This window comes from Sinocyclocheilus anshuiensis, unplaced genomic scaffold (genome assembly GCF_001515605.1).
Source record: "Sinocyclocheilus anshuiensis isolate Anshui unplaced genomic scaffold, SAMN03320099.WGS_v1.1 scaffold3186, whole genome shotgun sequence".
Lineage (NCBI taxonomy): Eukaryota > Metazoa > Chordata > Actinopteri > Cypriniformes > Cyprinidae > Sinocyclocheilus > Sinocyclocheilus anshuiensis.
Genome location: NW_015539979.1, coordinates 15,201 through 38,743, shown reverse-complemented (window position 1 = coordinate 38,743; position 23,543 = coordinate 15,201). Strand labels below are relative to the sequence as shown.

The window sequence follows — 23,543 nt, the reverse complement described above, 5'->3', positions numbered from 1 at the left end:
CTGAAGGAGAAGAAATCTGAGAATCCTGTGGCGAACGCCCGCTTATATAGCCAGACGCCCCGCCCATTCTGGCGGGCTTTGGCAGGCTTGGCGGGTTTCGTCGCCATAGGCTCGTGCAGCTCCGCTGCCTAGGCATTGGTTCGTTTTTTAAGCACTGCACGAACCAATGGCCGTGCAGTTTCACTGTGTGAATGAAAAGGCTTCAGTTCAGGAGAAAAAGGCTTTTTTCTCATATGCATCTAGCAGACGCAGTACTCGTTCCCGTATCTCAGGGAACCGAGGTTATGTTAGTAACCGAGTACGTTACATTAGCTCATGCATGTGTGCTGTTAGCTAATGGTTAACTGCAAGAGACTTACATATTACAGAGCATGTTTCATAATAATAATACAATAAATACCAATAAAATAACAGTGTTTTTGTAAAACATTTAAGAAAAAATAGGTCGCCGTGATTTTGGCAAGTAAGACATCAACATTACTGTCCAAAAATATAGACCTAACCCAATCCCTTCCCCTAAACCTAACCCTACCTATAATTTATTCCTAAAATCAGAGTGAAATAACAAGAGTGTAGAAGCATCTAACCCTGATTGTAAGCCTAAAACTGACATTTCTTGAAAACGTATCCCTCAATAATGATTGGCTGATTGGAATGTTGTTCCAGGATCGACAAGGATGTTTATCCAGGAACATGTTGTACTTGGTACATGTTGTACCCTACACACACACACACACACTTTATCATTATCATTATAATATAACATATTGATTTATGCCTATTTATAAAACAACTAATTGTGTCCTTAGAACAGGTATCATTGCATGATGTTTTGAGAAGTTTGATTATTCAGTTACACTCAGTTACACTCATAAATTTAGTCTTGTCAGTGTTTTCATCTTTACAAGCAACTGATGGCTGTTATAAAATTTACTGCTGCTAGTCTTACTATTTCCGAATAAGGTGTATAAAACACAAAACAATGAACTAAAGAGGCTGGGAAGACAAAATGACAACGAACACATGTACCAGAGAAAAGTGAAAAAAAGCAACACCTCAGTTAAACTGTATCAGATAACCTCACCGTGCCTCTCACGTGAAGTTTAGACCTACACTGGCATAATTGCTGCTTGTTTCATTTGTTTTGGTCCAAAACTATGTCCCACAGGCTGGACAGGAATCAGAGTTCCAAGTTTGTTTTCTGTGTTGCTGGAATCATTTGCCCATTCTCTTACAGACTTCTATGATTATTGAAATTATACGGCTATAGGGCGTTTTAACTGCAGGCTTCATTCCTATCGAAGGGATAATCAGTGCTTACTTTCTTGCAGTTACTGTTCACAGAAGAGTAGATAGGGAAGAGTAGAAGAGAGCTGATCATCAGGCAAACTGAGGGAGTAATCCGATGGAATGTGAGCCTGACTGAGCATAAAGATGTGGCCTTTATAGAACAACAAAAGCAGGCGCCCAGTAGATTGCTTGGACAACAAATGTACCACTTGTGAATTTACAAACTAATTGAAATACTGCGTTAGTTTTTCGTAAACCGCATAAACACGTGCGCCATTACATCTTTTTTCTTTCAGGTTTTTAATCCTAAATGATCTGAATAGAAGACTAGATAAGGCCTACGTACACGTATAATCCAGTTACAAAATAGGTTGAATCTGGATCTTATAATAGAAACTCGGTAAGTATTTGGTAAGATCATGTTGGGAGTTAAGGGTGCGGTGCGGAAAGCGGTCCGACAGCGTCATCTGCTATTAAATATTTTCATGGACAGGAGATAAATCGGCATCGCAATTGGAAACTTACCATGAGTTGTTTTGGCTTCATCTTCAGAAATTTTATGAGAGGAAATGAAAAAAGAGTTATTTAAACAGCACTGGATATCAAAGCAACTGTCAGACTAAAGCCACACAAATATTGCGTCTTACAGAAATTTCACAATTATTTTGTGGTAGGCTACTTGAAGCATGTGTTGATTTCATTGAATACAGTGATGTCGTTTGTATAAGACTGATAACTTGGTAATTTCTTGGTAAAAGTATTTTAGTACTTGATATCTATTAATAGCCTATACTGCAGTGAAAGGGCACAGCAAAAAGTAGCCTATACCCAAAAAGTTATGAGTGGACAGAGGAATGATGTGTTACATCATCATTATTATTATTATTATTATTATTATATTTTTTCTAAGAACATTGAGAGAAAAAATCTCAGTACCATCTCATTGTGCTATGAATTAATAGGCTTTAAATGTTCTGAAGGTAGTTGTTGTAAACTAATTGTGTACTTCAAGTTTACTACTGTTATACTTAAAGTATACTTAAAAGTATTCTTTTATATACTAGAAAGTGGGCCAATTTAGTCCCAAGGAGTATTGAAATAGTACACTTACAAGTATACTACTAGTACACTGATATTTGTATACTTGCTACATAAAGTATACTTAAAATATACTTGAAATTTACTTAAGTATACTTACTAAAATAAACTTGAAGTATACTACTTTTTGGTAAGGGCAGTAGCCTATTCTTTTGAGGAAATTATGCGACTTGACTGGATTCAATAATTAACAGGAAATGAAGTATTGTCTTACATTCATCACAACTTTATTGAAGATATATTTACGTTATTTTCAAACATTGTATTCATAACGTCTGTTATAGCTAATATTTCAAATTTTGGAAAAAAAAAAAAATCTGAGAATACGTTTTTACACCGTATTGTTTCGAAGAAAATGAATGCATAAAACAGTACTTTTTTTTACGCAAAGCTACACAAATGTTCATCAAAAGTATTTGGATCTAATATATTTACAAACATTTACAATGTACTTAATGTTACCTATTTTACAGTTCATGATAATACACAATAAATTATTGTAGCGCAATATTTGAAATTTCCGTAACTTTGGTCAAAGTCTGTATCCATAGCCCCTTACGTGCACTTCTCAATATCCAAGATATCCGAATAAATAATATGCTTTTAGAAAATCCCAAGAGCAAATCAAAACACACTGAAGAAAAATATTTTGTAGCGGTCTGATTTTTAACTGTACATGTGTAATTATAAGAATGCCATTTCTAGAAATAAACAAGTTTCCACAATTTTGTGAAAAGGAGAGACAAAACACGCATCGCATCTAATTGAAAAAATTTGTTTGTGTGTGTGTTAATAAAGTGTAAATTATGAAAGTTCGATAGGTAGTTATCAGGTAGTAGAACATTATTTCAGATTGAATGCTGACCTTTTAATAAGGTGATAAGGCCGTCAGTTATACTCTTTTTTCTTCCTGTTTCCCCTTCTTCTTCTTTGTCCGTGTTCTGGCCAGCTCCTACCGAGCCACTGTCATTGAGGGTGGATGTGAGATTGCTCTCCTTCTTCCTCTTCATGCGGCAGTTCTGAAACCAAATTTTAATCTGACAGACACAACGCATTGGAAATCTCGATTCGTCTGCATCTTGTCGAACAGCAAGTGCAGTTTCTTGTCAGCAAAAAAGGCTCCAAAATATACTGTTCAAATTATTTTGCTAATACAGTTTCAAAGACAGCTGACATACTCCCACATTATATTAATCAAGCTAAACATTAGTTCTCTGTCCCCTTCCACTAAACAGATTTATTTAAACTTCTCGAAGAATGATCCTCTACGTTTATGCATTCTTTTTGTAATGAATATATTTGTTTGGCAAAGCATTAGTTTCTCTAATGACAAAGCGCTTTTAGAGCAGGTCAACAAGACATTTCTTCAGTGCTTTATGGGGTGATAAAACGTGAGTTTCCCAGTCGTAAAAACAAAGTCCGCCCCTTACTAAAGTCATCTTTTTTTTTTTTCTATACTCACCACTGTGCGAGTTCATCCGCTGCATCCACAGATATATTTGAATACTTCCTTTTGGTTCCTGAGACAGAGTCTTGCCTTGGTCTGAAGCGTACTCCTGGGTCAATAAGCCCTGTGTTTGCCCTAAGCTTTGTCTGCAACTTGGAAGCACATCCTTGTCCTGGTAGAACACATTTGATCCATACTCGAACGGTCCTCGGCTGGACCCGAGCAAAACGTTTTCTTGTGTTGAATAGAACGGGTTGGAGTATGGTTTGGGGCCACGGCAGCGCCATACGGTGAGAAGTGTCGCACCGGGTTATAGTTTGTCGAGCTGAGTGTAACATTAGGCAGAACTTCTTGACTCTTGACCGCCGTTTAAATGAAATGAGAGCGACGGGTTCGTAAAATAGGAATTCATACCTTAATTCCTTAAAAAAAAAAAAAGCACACACACCTTTTCTCTCACTCCTTCCCCAATCTCTCTACGCAGTCTTTCTTTTTTTCTCTCACATACACTTATTCTTGTCTTTAATTACAAGTATTGCATAAATACTTTATAATTTATTTCAGGACAACCGGCAGAGAATGAGTACGCAGCCTAATGGGCGAGATGACAATGTCAGCTGACCACTTATCTTTCAATAAAAAAGAAAACAAAAGAAAACAAAAAAAACAGGAAACATCAATAAAATTGCGAAAATAAGACTGGCTTTTCTGTGCCCTGTTACAGAAAGTGCAGAACATAATGCATGCACACCCACTTATATTGAGATATTTTGATTATTGATTCTCTTTTTCCTCTCTGTTTGGCCCCTATCTCTCTCTCTCTCTCTGACACAAACACACACACACACACACACACACACACACACGCAGTATCTATCATCTAACTATCTATTCTATATATCAATTTGAGGGTGACTTAGTTGTATAAATCACTTGTAGACTATTAATCTTTTTTCTGGCTTTTTTGGCTCCTGTAATACAGAATTATGTCCACAAGCCCCAACCCCCTATAGCATAAACGAGATGAAGGTTTAGTAATAAAATTACGTAATTAGTGAATAGCTCTAGCTTCACTGGTTAGGTTAAAAAAAAACGATTCGCCTAACAACGATGTCGTCTAACAACGTAAGGAGTGCAAGCTGTTAACATATTTAGGCTATGCTGTTAACATATTTAAGTATAAAATTTAAAATAATGATACAGAACAGAGATAAAATATCTTAACACGCTACCTGTATGAAATATATTCGTTTTGGACAATAGTGTGAATTTGGCCTAAGTGTTTTAAAAACACTCAAATTTATGTGGTTGAGTGATCCGCTGGGACAATTTATAAGCAACTATATTTCTATTTCAAGACTCTTGAAATATTTGTATTTCTATATTTCTATTTTACAGTATTTCGCAACCATACCAAGGTTCGCTTAAATGAATGCTTTTTTTAAAGGTATTGTTCACACTTGTTTCTAGTGATGTGATCAAACCAACTGTACAAAATATGAGTCAGTTCAGAGTGCACAAGTGGCACAGGTGACTGAATGATGATACGAACAATAGATGGAAACAATGTGAGAAGGAGAGGCGGAAGAGTACATGTAAGAAGTGGAGGATGAGGAGAGAGTAAGGTGTAGAGAGTGTTATCAAAGCTGGATCTGTCAGACCAGAGGGTTTTTTCTCTGTCTATCAAAAAAGACAACATTACTTGTGATGTGAACAAAGTCCTCAGGCCGGACTCAAGCACAAAGACATGATACTGAGACAGAATGAATTGACATTGACCCTGATTTTACAATTGCACAACTTACAGTATTTGAGTGTACCGTAACATGCTATTCATTTAGAGTTTTATTTGACCTTTTGGCCTTTGCAGTTGAACTGCAGTATTTTTGCAGTATCCAAGTGCTGAATCTATACAAGCATTCAGTACTATTCAATATTCAGCACAATACTATTCTTGCAGTACATACAGTTGGCCTATGCAATATATTCACCTAACTCAGTTATAAGTGATGAAAAAGAAGTGATGAGAAAATAAGTGATGGTTTCAAGAAATGTGTTTTAGCAATTCAGAAAAAACTGTACTACAAAAAGAAGAAAAGAGGATATCTTGCATTTTAAGTTGTTTATTTGTTGTAGCCATTCTGCCGTTTCCACATTGCAGCCAGTAATAATCGAATAGGTCGTCGAGCTTGAACCTGGTTTTTCTTTTAGCTGTTTTTCCAGAATGATTCAATGACATTTTACATTAATCAATGTCCATGTGAATTTCATAAAAGTCGTTGTTGAATGTTTATTGCGACATTTTCTCTTTAATCTATAATCAAAGCCGTCTTCATAATGATTTATGTGACCGTAATGTTTGCGAAAGGGTTCATTTTGTTTGCTGCATACTAGTGATTATAACGGAACTCATGACAACATGTAAAACAAATAGCATTATTTCACAAAATTTGCCACTGGCTCTCAAAGTATAAAGTAAATTGGAATGAATGAAAGAAAGACATGTTGTTGTTGAGTGAATTTGTGCAGAGAATTGTTTTATTGCAGTTCTCGCCTGTGAGTATGGCCTTTACAGCTTTCCACTGAGACGAAAAATGCCAGATAATCCCATGCGGAAAAAAGTGCTCTAAAATACACTTTATTTCAGTACACTTAGTACACTTCCTACTTAAAGTGCTATATTTTTACGCACTAATTTTGTACTTAATATACTAAAAACAATACTTTAGTACTTCTTAAGATAATCTCAAGAACATGTACTCAACTGTTCTGAACTAAAATGCGCTTTTAACTTAATATCTCTGTATTTTATGAAGGTAAAATGTATGGAGTTTATTTTGTCTTTTTTTATTTAATCAAACATACAGTGTTTGAGAGTAAAACTAGTTATTTTGTAATAAAAAAAATAAAAAATTGCAAAAAACAAACAAACAAAAAAACCTTCTTAAGGCTCAAAAATAAAGAAATTGATAACAAAATTCTTTGCAGTGCGTGTAAATCTTTGAAAATGTATCTTTTTCTTTGTGCACTTCAAACACTTTTCATCACGAAACCACAAATGTTTGCTCTCTTTTCTGCTGTCTGTTTTTGCAGGTCTAAATCATTTGCTTGCGAGCTGAAAAGTTTTGCTTGCGAGTGAAGCTGTATCTCAGTGGGCGGTCTCTACTCACCAGGATGAAAGACCTTTTTCTCTTGGTCACTCTCGATTGAAGTGACAGGTTGACCACGCACATTATGTCAAAATAAGACTTAAAATAGCATGAAAACATGATCTGTGGGAGTTTTTAGTGCGTAATCAGCTAGGTGAATTTTAAAAGAAATCTCTGTCTGTGACCAATATTTACCGAGTTTTGATGAATGATGGTCCGAAAAAATTATTTAGGAAAAAAATAGACCAAGTTAAAAGTTAAGTACTAAAAAGAATACCTGAAAATAAGTTCACTAATAAAATAGTTTAAACCGTTATAGAGTTATTATTTTAATAAAAATGCTTAAAAATACTAACTTGATGAGATTCATACATGGCTTTAATAAATAGAATATTGATTACATTGTTACTGTAAAAATATAAAATAGATTTTTTTTATTTTATTTACTTTTTCTGATAGTGTAAGTAATGTTTATTTAAGCAAGAAAATGTGACTGGGACATGAGTTTACATTTGATTTAAAAAAAAGGAAAAAAAAAACTTTAAAACACCTCCTTATTTTAGAACACCACTGAACTGAGTACATATCAACCGCTCACCCTTCAACACATTATTGTCACAGCCACAGATGACCAAATTTAATAGAGAAGGGAAACGTTCTGGGGCACAGAACAGAAAAGACAAAGGGAAAAGAAAAGCATTAAAAGCACACAATATGTTTGTGAATGTGCGTTTGATTTACATTTGAGAGAAACTAAGAAGATTGTTAACAAGGATGCAAATAGTCACCTTCAGCTGAAAATTGCAGTTTTGAATTCAAATTAGGCCATTTGTCTGATTCACGTAGATTCGATGAGTTTTTTTTGAACTCTTGCTACTTCATTCTTCAGCACAAAACAATGCTCAACTTTGACAAAAAAGTCATTTTTAAATGTTATAAAAGTGATTTTATAATGTCTAAATATAATTACAAACACAAAACTTGTGAAAAGAGCTATACGGCGTGGAAATGGTAACTGAGACAATGAACGATCCCCTGCTGCCATCTAGTGGTCATAGTGGGAATATCATGACATTCATTTTAATAGGATTTTTTTTCTACCAGATGCCAGAAATCTTCAACTAGCATGGCAATTTTCCATGAATTATCTCTATAAGTAAATAAATAAATAAATACATTTTAAAAATGCAGATGTTCTTTAAAGTGAATTTGAGATACAGTGCTCTCATTTTATATAAAAAAATATTAATAACTTTGAGGCAAATGAATAAATGAATAATAACATAAATGTTGTAAATCCCTCCAAAATTTCAATTACATTTAAATTCACAAAGTTTACATGAAGCAGAAGTGCGCGCATGCATCGTGATACTCTCCAAAATGGAGGCAAGCCACAGCAGACTGGATGAGGAGGAGAACAAAGTTGTTATTTTTGTTTTCTTTGCGCACAAAAAGTATTCTTGTAGCTTCGTAAAATTATGGTTGAACTACTGATGTCACATGGACTATTTTACTGATGTCCTTGCTACGTTTCTGGACCTTGATCATGGTAGTACCTTAGCTGTCTATGGGAGGGTCAAAGAGCTCTCTGAATGCATCAAAAATATCTTAATTTGTGTTCTGAAGATAAACGAAGGTCTTACGGGTTTGGAACGACATGAAGGTGAGTAATTAATGACAGAATTTTCAATTTTGGGTGAACTATCCCTTTATACTGCAAAAAAAAGAAAAAAGTGTCAACAGCTTTCACATTTTTCAAAATAAAAGTCTTGCATCAGAAAAACATTTAGAATTACGTTTTTTGTTGTTGATGTTGTTTCTTTGACTGTACACTCCACGACCCACTCAGAGCAGTCTCGCGAGACCCACCAGTCGAGAAACACTGAACTAGACAGTGATCAGAGAGCCCCAAAGCTGCCCATGGGACAGAGTGATATGCATCCTTTACTGTGGTGTAACAGTGGTCACGTAGGTTACTGTCTCTGGCAGGGCATGTAACGTGCTGTCTGTATTTTGGCAGTTCACAGGAGAGATTTGCTTTATTAAAGTTTTGCTTTATAATGTTTTGGACTTAATTTCCCAGAGTGCAACAGAGGTGGGCGGTTCATTGACATGTGCATGTGTTGTTGTTTATTACACTCACACAGTCAGCTTAAGTCTCATCAAGATCATAGGCACACATACGTGGGAGATCTCAGGTGATCTGATTCTTCGATAAACCTAATTTTGTATTAAGGTAAGAGTAAAATTTATACTGCTATTTTAACTATGGTGTCCCTGTTACTTTTTAAATGTAGATTTAAAAAAAAAGAAAGAAAAATAAATCATATATTTTTTGTTTTTGTTCATTTGAATGTTAATTTGCTGCTGTTCATGATTGGAGTTCCTGTAGCTGAATTGGTAAAACATCCAAACCCAAGGTCATGGGTTTAATTACTAGGGAGCTTATATAGTGACAAAACGTATGGCTTGATTCCATTGTAAATCACTTTGAGAAAAACGGTTGACCAAATGTAAATGTGTGAAATGGGTGACTTTTACCTACTGAAAAGATCATCATAAGTAAAACATTTGCTGACATATTCAGGTGTCAATATATCTAAACAAGATTTTATATCTGAAAGCTACAATGGATTTTTACAAAAAGGCTGAAGGGTTATGTTTTACATATAAGTGCCGATACAATGATTAAATTAATAGATTAGAAATGTTGAAGATCATTAAACGATGATGATTATAGTCTATTTGACTTGACTGCTATTTCTGAGTAAACATTCAAAGAAAGAATGCTGTTACCCCACTCTCATGCAGTTTCACAACACATGGAAATCTAATAGTAGTCATCTGCAGTGTCAAGCATTTAGTTGTCCAGCCACTTTAGTTATTTTGAAGCACTGAACAGCAGTGTTGTGGGCTTCGATGCTGAACAAGTTGCAAAACAAGTTTTCAAAGTTTTTTTTTTTGCACACTGTTTGACTGATCTCTTTGTCAGTGCAGTCATAAGACCTGATTTATAGCCATTGGTATGGAGGAAAACAGAACTGTGACTTTCCGAGATGTTGCCAAGAGCTATTTCTCACAGACAAGAGTGGACTGCCACTACACTATAAGCAGTCATCACAGCTGGAGCAGTCATGACTGGATAGGTATTTTTAAGGTAACTCCTGTACAGAATTAAATATTGTGTTTATTTAATACAAAACAAAATATGTGGAAAGGATTAACCTGCAAAGCAAATACATTATGTTACATCTTGTTTCACAGGTGGGATGGCTGACAGTGAATGATTACTGCACTTTTGCCTGGGCTCTAGCACCGGAAGGGTATCAAACAGGAACAGATGCAAACTGTAGAGTGACCTTTCACTGTATGTTTATATTTAATATATAATATATTATTTTATTTGTGTTTATTTATTTACAGTATCCCAGTGTTTCTGAACCCTGTTCCTGAAGGCACAAATGTTTTTGGGTGTCTCCCTTCTCCTTGTCTCCCTTTTGTGCTTGCTGTTCAATAATCATTTGAAACTTAGCAAACTGGCAGCTCCAGTAGAAATTAAAACATTTTTCTTAAAATCTTCCATGGAAACTAGTAGGTATAAACCTTAATTGAATTATTTAGTAATCAGTTCAAAAGAAATGTATGTATGTATATATGCACAACCCTCACAGTTCATTATGGGTATTCTCTAGTCTTTGAGTGTACATAAGTTGTACACCCGCTATTGCAGTGCATTATGGGATTGTAATGGTTTGGACACGACTACAAATGGCCGTCCCTGTTCTGTCTGTAAAGGCGACTCGTACTTGAGCTAACTTTACTTTTTATTGTTCTCGTCAACTTCTTTCACATCACTGAATTGCATGAAAACATTCAAGTGTCAGTGTCACTTCCCATTCTAAACCCTTAAAGTAACCACCATTCATTCTATCTTATTCATTTAAAAAAACACTTTACTTAAAAAAAAAACATCAGATTATTAGTCTAACTAAGCATGTCACATTTCCCCTTCCCTTCTAGTGAGCTAAGTGTGAAAACATGTTAAGTAACCCTGAAAGCGTGCAGGCCAAGTGTGCAGTCTGGTATGTTCTGCCTTGCGGTGCTGCAGATTGTGGCCCGATTGTCGCTTGTGGGGTCGTCAGATGCTGTGCTGGGAACAGAGGGAATGATGAACTCAAATGAAAGCAGGGGAGCACAGCGTCCCGGGTGTGACCCACACCAGAATGGTACAGTACTTTCCTAAGATCACTGACATGCCAACATAAACAATCAGATAGCTGGAAAGTGTGGAGCTTATGTGGCAGCTGAACCCACACCAAGTTCAGAAGGAAGATTCTGGGAAACCAGGTATTTTTCTTTGCATTGTATCTGCCCTGTGCTTTAAGCTGTTGTTCACACACCCTGGCTTACACCACTGGGTTTCCACCATGAGAAATAGGAGGGTGAAGTCTGCAGTTGTGGCATGCTGAGCTGCTCTGTAGTGTAGAAGAGTCTGAGACAAGGCCTTGTTGAAAGAGCAGCCTTGAGCCAAGTAAGCTCTCAGACCATTTTTCAGTGACTGATTGAATCTCTCTATGCTCCCATTTGACTGTGGATGATAGTAAGCTGTTCGTATGTGTTTGATCCTTTTGCTTTGGATGTAACTGGCAAACTCAGAAGACACTAGTTGAGGGCCATTGTCTGTCGTCAAGTTCCTTGGCTGGCCCCAGCTGGCAAAGAGCAACTTGATGCAAAGATCAAATCAATGATGGAACTGGACGTAACAGAGCCTACAGTGCAACCTCTGGCTAACTTGAGTATAGATTATAAACTACCACAAGGCAATGCAAATGACAGGGCACATCATGGAGTTCACCACAGATATCCAGTTGAATGTGGTCCCAAGGTTTAGTTTACCCTCTTACAAGACATGGATTACAGTCCTGAACAAGCTGCTCAATGTTTTTGTCCAATTCTGGCCACCATACAAGATCCTTACCTTCCTGCTTTAACTGTGCCGAGATGGCTCTCATGCCCCATGGCCAGTTCTTGTCCTCTGAGTTTAGCAGGGACAATGGCTTTCGCTGCAGACGAAGGCTCTGGCACTTAATGTATAGCCTAAATATTGGAGTGCAATGACGAATGGCCCTCAGCTGAACCATGAAAATCAACAAAGTCAATCTCTGGTACCACAAGTAAGCATTTCTCCACATTAAGTGTCAGATTATGTTGACTGAGTGCAGCAAAATTGGCCCTTAAGCATTGTTCGTGAATCACTGCATTCTGGACATGGACATTGACATCATCAATGTATAGATGGCAATGCCAGGGACACCAGCAAGGATGGTGGACATGATTTTTTGGAAGCAGCTATAGGGGCTGAACTGAGTCCAAAAGGCATACACGTGTAATGGTATATGCCAACATGTGTAACAAATTAAGTAAGATTTCTGCTGTCTGGGTGAAGGGGAACCCAGAGATAACCTTGAAGTAGGTCAAGTTTGGAAAAAAGTGTTGAGCCGTGACAGGGCTCGCAAAATCGCTAGCCCGATATACCGGGGCTATTGTGTTTTCCATTCGGGCTACCAAAATGTATTACCACCCTGCCCGACGGGCTGTCTTGAACAGTGATATAAAATTCCTTCCTTGATTTGCGCTTCTTGTTTCAGTTAAAATGACGTCAACACAGAGTAACCCTGCGTGTTTCTAAGCATTTCAGGGGACCTTTAAATTGGTGAATGTTTGCCACTATTTTTGGTGCTCTCTCACCAGGTGGCAGTGCACTGAAGCATGGCATAATGGGTATTTCGTTCCCCATAGTGTCCACTAGAGGACGCAGTGCGAGTTCCCTTAAAGGGTAACCATGATTCCGTGAGAGGGAACAAGACACCGCATCTCCTTGCCAGGCCTAGGGCCTGCCTGTTTCATGTCTCCTTCAGACAAAGAAGCTGATGACGTGCATTACAGGCGCCCTATTCTACTTCAGAGCGTGCCGCTAATGATGTCATGGGCTGTGCAGTCCAGTGGATTGCAGGGCTCACAAAATTGCTAGCCCGACATCCCGGGGATATTGTGTTTTCCAGTCGGGATACCAAAATGTTTCACCACCCTGCCCAACGGGCTATCTTGAACAGTGATATAAATTTCCTTCCTTGATTTGCTTTGTTCACTAGCTTGTAGGGGTAAAACGGATCGTAGTTGATCGTTTGCACGTGTTTCTAAGTCTTGCCGATTTAAACAATCAAGTGTTTTAAATCATTCACCCGCATTCGGAGCTGCATCATTATATTGGATCCGTGCATTCTGTCTTAAAGGGGCAGCACCCTATAAATACCAAGTATTCTCGTAAACACAGTCGGTTATGCCTTAAATGAATGTAAACAGTGGAGAAAGAAATCTCAAGTGCATTATTATATTGGATCCGTGCATTCGGTCTTAAAGGGGCAGCACCCTATAAATACCTGCTGTTCCATAAGCGCCACCTGCTGTCAGAGAGTGACATTTGCGTCTCATTCACAAAGCAGACCATTCTGTTTTTGCTTCAAATTTCGAAATTATACAATCACATTGCAATCTAAATAATATGTATTTAGCATCTTTGTTTGGATCATGATTCAAATGCAGTGGTTGCCTCTGATTTTAAATGGAAAAAGCACAGCCAAAGCCTTAGTTTGTTAATATGAAGATATTTATTTTATTTGTATTATTTAATTATTTAATTTGGGATTTGTTTAAAAATTTCAAGTTAGTTTTATTATTTAACACATTTCAATTTCACAAAGAAATGTGGAGCATTTTGTTGGAGAAATAATAAAAGGACACCTTTTCATTTGTTAATGAACAAAACAAATCTCATTTTGATAAAAAAAACTAATTTTGTTAAAAAGAAAAATTGTGAGAAAATTGTATTGAGAACTCAGTATCGTGAATCGTATCGCATCGCATCTTGAGTTGAGTGAATCGTTACATCCCTATATGCTACTAGTTTTTGCTGTGGTATCAAAGAAGTATTCTGTTATTTAAATAATAAAGAACCATATTTTTTTTTGCTCATCTGCAAAATGACCCGATCTGTTACTCAAAATCTGATATGATAATGCAATATGATCCGAGCCGTGGGTTTTGCACCCCTACTCTCTTGACTTATTATTTGAAGAAAAAAAAGCAATCACTGAAGTTTTTAATCATGCTGATTTGTCTGCAGTGAAGTTCTGCCAATGTCTTTTTTTTTTATTCGGGCTACTTAAATTCATTTTGGGCTACCAAAATCTGAAGAATGTCTGCCCGAAGGGCTACCAGCGATTTTTACATTTTCTTTTTTCCGATTTCCGTTCCTGAAAGTAACTGCCATTAATTTTTTCTTAATAATGTAGCAAATACATTACTTTAAATAACCATCATTATTAGTCTAATTAAGCATGCAGCAATCCCTTCAACTAGTGTCCTATTTAAGGTTATAGGGGGCGATTTTGGATGCAGCCTTGGAGTCTCTACTAACACGCTGATGAGTTTATTCAGATTTGTTTGATTAGGAAGGGTTTGAAAAATGTGTAGTGTTGTTGTGCCTTCAGGATTGGGAAAAACTTCGGTAGCCTATATATAGTTTTATACATGTGCAGGTCATTAATATGTCCAACACCAGCAGAAACAGCAAGTGAAATAACTGCAGTTCTTGGTAGAGCAAGAACATTCAGTTGCCATCTGATACTTTAAAACTATTGCAACACTACTGCAAGTGCTTGACATCTTTAAGGCTGTACCAGGCTGTTTACATGTTTTGGTTTTAGGAGTTTTCTGATCTTTATTCCACTCTTCCTGCCATCTTTCAGCGTCTTATCTACCGAAACCTGGTGGGGAGGCATTTCAGTTTGTGTATGTGGATGAACGTGACGAAATATGTGCGGTCAGTTCTCAGTTTACTTTTTGTGCTCCAAGACCTCTGGATGAACTTGTTACACTAGAGCAGGACAAAAATGGCGAGGAAGAGGGAGATGACCTGCTGGTGGTGGTGCCAAAGGCTCTGATCCTGCAGGTGAGCGGTTCTACAACAGAAGAGATCAGAACAGATTTGACTATAACAGAGCTTTTCAATCACCTTAATTAAGATTTGGACACCTATCTGAATTTAATAATGTATGTCATTGCAACTCATAACAAAATAATAACAAAATAATGTTTGGTAGGCTTTGAATAATGAAACAATTTTTGGTTGTTAGTGGAAACTACACCTGTGATTAGCCTTTTAGGACACCTGTGTGAAATTAAGGGGAAATGTGGAGTTAGTTAGTTCTAGCATAAATTACAGATATATTCTGTATAAATATTACTGTATTTAGCAATGTAATGATATTTTAAGTGTGACTTTAATGTCCAAACATATTTTTATGCCACTGTATCTGTCATACTGTACAAAATTGTATTTAAAAAATTTTCTGCATGTTTTTAAATATTTCTGGTATTTCTACAGAATCTCTTAGAAGGATGTCAGCGTGAGTTACATGAGCTGCGTAAGAGGTTTGAAGCTGCTGATGCTGAGGTGGAGAGAGAAAGGGAGAAATTGAAAACTGAAAGAGATGAGCTTGAAAGAGTACAAAATGAGATGAGGAGTCAGATTGACGAGCTAAAAAGCAACCTGAGGCAAAGCACTGAAAAAATTGAGGAACTCGAGCAAAAACAAAAGGTACAATCAAATGTTTGGCCATGTTTCTGGACCACCACTAATCAGAAAAACAAAAACACAGAGACCTAATGCATATGCAGCTTTAAACTCTGGTATATTTGCAATCAGAATGTGCAAAGCACACATGAAAACATGGCTGCTGAACTTAGTGGGCTGCTAGTAGAGGGAGATGAAAACCATCAGCGAATCAAAAAACTCGAACAGGATGCTGCCACTCTGACTCAACAAAAACAGGACATGACGGCCGAGCTTGACAGGTGATTTGGGACCCATGCCAATCTTCACAATAGCACAATTATTCTTTGTTTATGGACTAATTTCTATGAAATTTAGCCAACTGATTAAATAAAATAGTGGTTAAAAAAGAAAACACAGACACTTTTTCTCTGCAGAATGAAGGAAAGAGTTAAAAAGATGACCACACAAAGGCGAGATGAAGAAAAGGAGAGAAGAGATTTGCAGGTGAATTATGTTGAATTCAACATTACCATTTACTGTCACACCCCTGGACTGTCTGTGTTGTGTTTTGCTCCCCATGTTCTCCTCGTGACCCAGTTTTCTCCCGTGTTTCCTTGTGTCCATATTCGGTCTTTCCTATTCCTGTTCCCATTATGTTCGTTTGTTTCCAGCTGTGTCCCATTTATTCCCTCGTTTAGTTCATTGGTACTTAAGCCCTGTGTTTCCCAGTGTCGAGTGTCTAGTGTTAAACGTCAATCCTCGTGCTACGTGTGTGTCTCCTGGCTCCCCTGTGTTTCCGTCTGTTTTGGATAAATAAAGACTGTTATCATTGTTACTCTCCTACGTGCTCCTCATTTCCTCGCTCCAGCACAGTAGCAGTTCATGACATTTACAATCTACACTGAAATATTTTCTGCATTCTGTGAAATAACAATGAATAATGAAGTAATTTGTTTTTACAATTTTAACTAATTCGCATTATTTGGACTTCAGAAATTCTGGTTAAGGTCCTGGTCTGACAGAGTAAAACTGCATGGTTAATATGTGAATTAATATTTTCTCTACAGATAGAGAATGAGCAGGCACATGCTGAGCTTCGGACCCTGCAAGAGCGTCTGGAGGCCAGTGAGCACAGCACTGAGGCCCTCCGCAGGGACCTAAGTGAACTGGGCTCCTTGCAGAGTCACAGCCATGCAGAACTGCATCAGGTCAGACTGCAGTCTGCACAGATGAATTTACAACTGGCCCAGGCTAACCTGGCACTGCGTGAGGGGCAAGCCACCTGGGCCCAGGAGAGGGAGACTTTAAGACAAAGTGCAGAGGTAAGAGAGAGATAAGTCATAATTAGAAATCTCTCTCTCTCTCTCTCACACACACACACACACACACACATACACACACACACACACTCACTACTATTACCACTTTTATCAGTCCAGCCATAACACCACTAGTTAGTAATATGACTCTCAATCTCTGTCCTCTTGTTAAAGTTGGATAAGGATCGTATTCAGAAACTGAGCCGTGAGCTTCAGAAGAAGGAAGAGTGGCTCCAGGAGGAGAGAACAGAGCGAGAAAAACTGGAAGTGGAGCTGGGGAACGAGAAGGACTGTAACCGGGTAAATATTCCATGACACGTGCATGGCCTATAATTAAACGTTCACATCAGTCAGAGCTTACCCAGCACATATGTGGGTCAGATTACTGGTCTTGGAGCAACACCAGTATGAGGCAAGAGTTGCTTTAAAAAAACTTGTAAATAAGCTGTCCAAAATAGATTTGAAAACAGTATAAAATGCATGTGTATGTTTACAGAAGTGTTTTTTCCCCTCATCATTCATGTTATTGGATGCCACGGCACACTGTTTAAATTGATTAATAAAAAAATACTTCAATTTGCAAACTGAAGGGGTTAAAGGGGTAATGACATGAGGAATCAAAATTTATTTGACCTTTTTACATACAGTATAAGTGGTCAAAAATACTAAGTTTCATGCCTCAAAAATTAACATTTGTTGAAACCAAGCTTCCAAAACATATTGTTTTATTAATCAACATCTAGGGACATGGAAAACAAATCTATGCACCCAAGCGCACAACATATTTACAGGTAAACACCCAGGAAACAAAGAGGCTTTTAATGTTATGTTGACTATGTTCAGATAGATTGGTTTGTGGATGATAGCTCCTTGTCAAACATTAGGTGATACCACAGGTCTTGTAGTTGTCTTTGAAGATAGCTGAAGTAAATATTTGCCATGGATCAGAAATCGGTTACTTGGGAACTTGGGAAGTGGGCTGGTGTGGAAGAAATGCAGAAGTTTTGGAAGAAAGGTCCAAGATACTTTCAGCTGAAAGTCGTCATGGTCCTTGATAAATAATCTTCGGTACCATCTTGGGCATCCTGACCAGTGTTGAGTAACATATCTTATGGTACTTCAGAAATATAACGGTTTCCGCGGTAATGGCTGTACACAAAGCAGAGCAGCAGCTGATTTTGAAACGTGCAGCGCTTATATTTATTCAATAAAATCATAGTGTTTTGAAGTTGAATCGTCATATTAAGCCATATGTCAATTATTGTTTATTTGTTTTTCGAAAATTGCTATAATGTAAGATTATAAAACATAAAAATAACAACGTGTATCACTGTTTTGTCCTTCATTATCCATCGCAGGTATGCTGTTCTCCTTCATTATCCACCGTAGCCGATCCTGGGATTGGAAATGGCCACACACAAAAAAAAAATTCTCAGTATTCTGCGCATGATCAGTGACCTCTTCATTTTAATTTTACATTTTTTTGGAAAGTAGGCATTTTCCCAACACCTTCAGAAATGCACATTTTACATTGTGGTAATGAAATCCCTGGAATTTAGTGAATGCCGATAAGGGAAGGAGAAAAGCATCCCTGTGATAGATAATGAAGGAAACAAAACAGTGATACACGTTGCTATTTTTAAGTTTTATAATCTTACATTTAAACGATTTTCGAAAACAAATAATCTACCAAAAAAATGTAAAACGTGCAGTAATATCATTAGCCTAATTACGTTAAGTTACTGTAAGTTGTAGCTAGTGTCCTTACGAAAATTAACCATGGTTTTACAAAAAAAGAGGTTTTGTAGTCAATCCATGGTAACCACAAAATAAACTAACCATAGTTTAACCATGTTATTTGTAGTAAAACTGTTTTACAAATGTTAATCCGCAAATAAAATAAAATAAAATAAATAAATAAATATATAAATAAATACACTTTTACTGTAATAAACCATGGTTAATTTTAGTACTGACCCCATCTTAATTAACTAACTGATGTTAATGGTGCCACGCCTGCCTGATGACGCAGTATTGGTTACGCTGTTCTGAAACCCCTTGAAAAAGTGCATCCCCTACATTATCAGTCGGAGCCGGATTGGAAATGTCACCACAAAAAAAAAAATAGTAATCAACAAATGACAACCAAAATCAAATCTCTGGGAGCTTGTTAACATTTTGTAGCATTTTAAAATGCTGGCCTGATGTACTAAGCAGGGGCGTGTCTACGTGGTGGCCAGGGGTGGCACCGGCCCCCCCTGAAATTTGACTGGCCACCCCAGGTGCCCCCCCTACCAGATGTCTTGCAATAGGCTTGTTTTTAGTAAATTTCTAACTGCATCTGGCAGTGGCGGATCCTGGCATGTGTATAGGCAGCTGCCTCGGGCTGCTTTCTTCTCTTCTTTATACTTAATTTTAGGCGGTTTCTATAGTGTGATCTTAATGACAATGTCGAGAGCGCATAATGTTACGCGATTCATGTGCGCGAGGACGAATCTCTCCACTCCCAAGCAGATTTCCTTCACTCACACAAAACTGGACGTGTGCTTTTAAATATTGTTCTTTTATGAATTGGCTCTGCTCTGTCACTGTCTCTGTCTCTGTCACTATTTGTTTAGTGAGTGTACACGATGTATTATAACATACATCGTTCCGCAAACACAACCCCCCACAAGCCAGTGCCCCCGACTGGCCCCCCCATTTAAAATGCTCTAGACACGCCCCTGGTACTAAGACAGTGATATTAAAAGACATGCAGATGAGCCCAGAATATGAATGCAACATATTTAATTACACATAATTACAAGTGTTTTCCTCCCTGTAGAAAACCATAAAAAGAAAACGCTTAACATGGCTTATGCATTGAACACAGTTACATTTAAAGTTTATATTTTGGGCTCATCTGTTTCCCTGCACATAGTATGCTTTATTAGTAAAGTGTGCAAAGAATGTGATCTTTTAATATCACAGAGTACGTTTACATGGACAACAATACTCCGATTTTAAAACGATTAAGACAATACTCTGATTATCAATCTACCATGTAAACAGAGATTTTTGATTACCTTAATCCGGCTATCATATTCGAAGTAAACAGAAATCGAATTAAGACATGTGGAGTATTCCTATTTTAGTCGCATTACTGAAGTGCAGTATAGACATGTAAACACCTTAATCACATTATTACCATCGTGTAGGACGTTTCGTTGCATTTTGCGACAGGATACACACATGGCAGTGCTCAACCGTTTGACGGCAAATCAAACACCCAAAACTGTACATGGCATCATCACGAAGACGAACTATATGTTTATACGTGAAATTCCGGAGGGGACGTTGGATGGCGTCACGTGGGACGTAATGACGTGTGCCATTAATCGAACTATGTACTATAACATGTAAAACGGGAACATGAAAGGAATATTCTAAAAGCAATTCATGTAAACACCATAATCATAACATTGGCTTATTTAGAATAAGTTAAATAATTAGATTACTGATGTCCATGTAAACGTAGTCACTGTCTCAGTGCATTAAGCGTTTTCTTTATATAAGAGGAAAATGCTTAACGTGTAAATAAACACGTTTCGTTCACATTTTGGGCTCATATGCATATCTGCACATAGTAAATGCTTTACAATTTTGTCTTTATCACTGTCTTGGTACATTAAGCTGAGTGAGAGTCATACTCGCAAAGGTAATGTTAATTATTAAACCAAACAAAATCAAAACTTTCAAAAACACCCAGCAATGTGATTCTTTTATTGAGTGATAGGCAGTTGGTTTAATCAGTGACATTATTAATAGATTTACTATCCCGTGTCTTCTTGTCATCTCCACAACCTGCTTCCCTTGGTGTTTTTACACATAGAAAAGGAGAAAAAATATATTACATTGTCCATATTTCTCTCAGAACGATGATCTGAGTTACTATTGCAATTCTCGATGCAGCATGAATGACATACAATGGTGACATTTTTCACAATCACGAAAGGGAAAATCAAAATACTGCCCTAAACTCAATAGCAGAAAGGCAGCGCGATCCTCCCAGTATGGCGGATAAACAAAGAAGTTTCCCAGAACTCAACGCGGCGTGACGTCAGCTTCACATTCTTTATACTACATAAAACCAAAGTCCCTTTAAGGCTAGTCATGTCACTCGGTGTCCAAATTTGAAACGTCTCTTGGACATGCAAGTGCAGCTCCTATCTCTCTGAATGGGGAAACATCAAATTCTCCAAAACTATTCACCAAGCTTACGATTAAAATTCATATTTGAAATCACCAATGACCAATGTTGTTTCTTTTGCTCAAATAGCCTTAAAGAATGCTATTTTTCAGGCTAGTTCAGCCAGTGCGAATGCGCAGTCCAAAGCCCACGTCTCAGAACGCTGACTGTTTCTATAGTAACCGGGACTTCTAAACATAGAAATGTATATGTAGATGCCTCATTAGTGACTGTTTCTTTGGGTCGCTATACGCAAGCCGTCCGCCATATTGTAATGGTCAACTTGATGCCATTCACCATAATAATCAATAAATGAAAAGCCAATGGTTGTAAAAATTGCTGTGATTTAAAAAAAAAAAAAAACACAATCCAACACTTTCTTACCTGTGAATGATTATCCCATTTCTTCAGGAATTTGAATCCAGGCGGTTTTTACAACCATTGGCTGTACAGGATTGTGGCATCTTCGAATATTCATAGATTATTATGGTGAAAGACGTCAAGTTGACCGTTACAATATGGTGGACACGTCTACGTGCTAAGAGCGGTCGAATGTGGAATCGACCTATTATACATATCTATGCTTCTAAAGGCAGCTGCAGAGACGCGCTGACTTTACCGATTAGTGATTGTGCATAAAAACATGGCAAGCAAACTTAACAAGTCACATGCTCAAACAAATACACTAGACAAGACAGAAGAGCAAACTGCACAGTACTTTAAGATCTTTTTTTTTTCACTATACATGTAAAATGAAACTCTGGTGAAGCAAACACCAGATGCCTATGAACACATTTTTTTATGTTGTGAACCTCAAGGAACATATTAAAAAAGGCATGCAAGAATCAACCAATGACGTGCCCAAACAAAACACAATGAGACAGAAGAGCACATGGCAAACAAACTTTAATCCACCATGTACCCAGATAGAAGACTCAATGTACAAGACTAACAGAAGTGTACAGAGTATGGATTTCAGCATCTCAAAACAAATACTGTGGTCCTGCCACCACAGATCAGGGGGGAACAAGATAGGCGTTAAAGATGGTTTTAGAATTCACTCTACTGTAGTCAATGCAAAAACAGTAGGATCCATTTTGTTTGGGTATTTAGACTACAGGAGATCTTTATAGCAATTTTAAGTTGGGATGTCGTTAAAAGAAAGGAATAAGTTGTTAGCTTGCAGGGACTTCAACCAGTAGTTAGAGACATCCAGGGTGATTGATGTTGTCTTCAGAAAGTCAGTTCCAGAAATTAAAGGAAATGTCAAGAGTTCATCATCTATAATGTAGGTGTTGACAATGAAACTCTGCAACCTGTGTGTTTGTAAGCCTGCTAAGTCTTCTCCCACTGATCACTGATGCTGGGTGAGTGTTTGCTGACAAAGACGTACCATCAAAACAGATCATTAATCGAAGAGAGACAGAATATGTGTCAGACTCTGTTCCATGTTTTGTCTTGTGTCTTGCTCCCCAGGTGTTTATGTTAATTTCATCCCAGGTGTTTCCCATGTGTAATTTCCAATGATCCCAGGTGTGTCTCCTTAGTCCCTTGTTATCCTGTGTTTAAAAGTCAGAGTCCTTTTAGTTAGTGTTGTCCGGCATTGTTTGTGAATATCAACTCCCTTGTGCTACGTGTGATTCCCCGCGATGTAAATAAACTCCTTGGTTTGTACTCCTGGTCTCCTGGTTTCCTCGTTCCGTGCTCCTCACAGTAGCAACCCGTGACAGACCAAAACACAAAGTGAGCGGCGACTTTTTCCTCGTGTTTGTTTTTTCTGCCTTGTTGAATAGTTTTTGTTTTCCTTGGTTTTCCCCCCCGCGGCTATGGAAATTGCCGTTCGCTTCTCCGCCCTAGCTCACCTCGATCTCCCCTTCTATGAGTACGCCAGGGAGTTCTGCAAGCTCGCCGTGGTGACGGCGTTAGATGACGCCGTCTTTAATCAGCTGTTCTGGCTCGGGGCCAACTACCATCGCCCCGTGGACCTCCCAGGCACCACTGGACTAAGTTGGAGGGAAGGTGTCTTCCGGTGTCTGGGGAGTGTCCGGTCCCGAGCCAGAACCAGTCCGACGCCGTCCGCGGCTCACTCAAGCCCGCCGCCGTCCACGGCTCCCCCAAGTCAGTCAGCAGTTCCCGAGTCAAGTCAGCCGGCAGCTAATGTGGCAAGCCCAAAGGACGTTAATGTGGCAAGCCCAAAGGACGTTAATGTGGCAAGCCCAAAGGACGTTAATGTGGCTAGCCCACCAAGTGTTCATGTGGGCCCAGTGTCGGTTCCAGCCCCAGTGCCCGCTCCTCGTAAGCGCCTTCCAGAGCGCCCCCCAGTGTCCGCTCCTCGTAAGCGCCTTCCAGAGCTCGCTCCAGTGTCGGCTCCACCCCCAGAGCTCGCTCCAGTGTG

General features: G+C 38.1%; 1 protein-coding gene and 1 pseudogene across 1 annotated transcript in view; one reads left to right on the top strand and one right to left on the bottom strand.

The window, feature by feature from the left end:
- Positions 1-1,904: 1,904 nt before the first annotated feature.
- LOC107687107 (homeobox protein Hox-C6b pseudogene) lies at positions 1,905-4,247 on the bottom strand (annotated as a pseudogene).
- Positions 4,248-9,146: 4,899 nt separating this feature from the next.
- LOC107687106 (calcium-binding and coiled-coil domain-containing protein 1-like) overlaps positions 9,147-23,543 on the top strand; it is a gene marked incomplete at its 3' end in the record, with an annotated part of 20,347 nt that continues 5,950 nt past the window's right edge. The window contains exons 1-9 of the mRNA XM_016484299.1: positions 9,147-9,220; positions 9,982-10,141; positions 10,249-10,351; positions 14,793-14,995; positions 15,431-15,643; positions 15,752-15,900; positions 16,036-16,105; positions 16,669-16,923; positions 17,095-17,220. Of these exons, the coding sequence (XP_016339785.1) occupies positions 10,010-10,141; positions 10,249-10,351; positions 14,793-14,995; positions 15,431-15,643; positions 15,752-15,900; positions 16,036-16,105; positions 16,669-16,923; positions 17,095-17,220 (1,251 nt within the window). The remainder of the gene's footprint in view (positions 9,221-9,981; positions 10,142-10,248; positions 10,352-14,792; positions 14,996-15,430; positions 15,644-15,751; positions 15,901-16,035; positions 16,106-16,668; positions 16,924-17,094; positions 17,221-23,543) is intronic.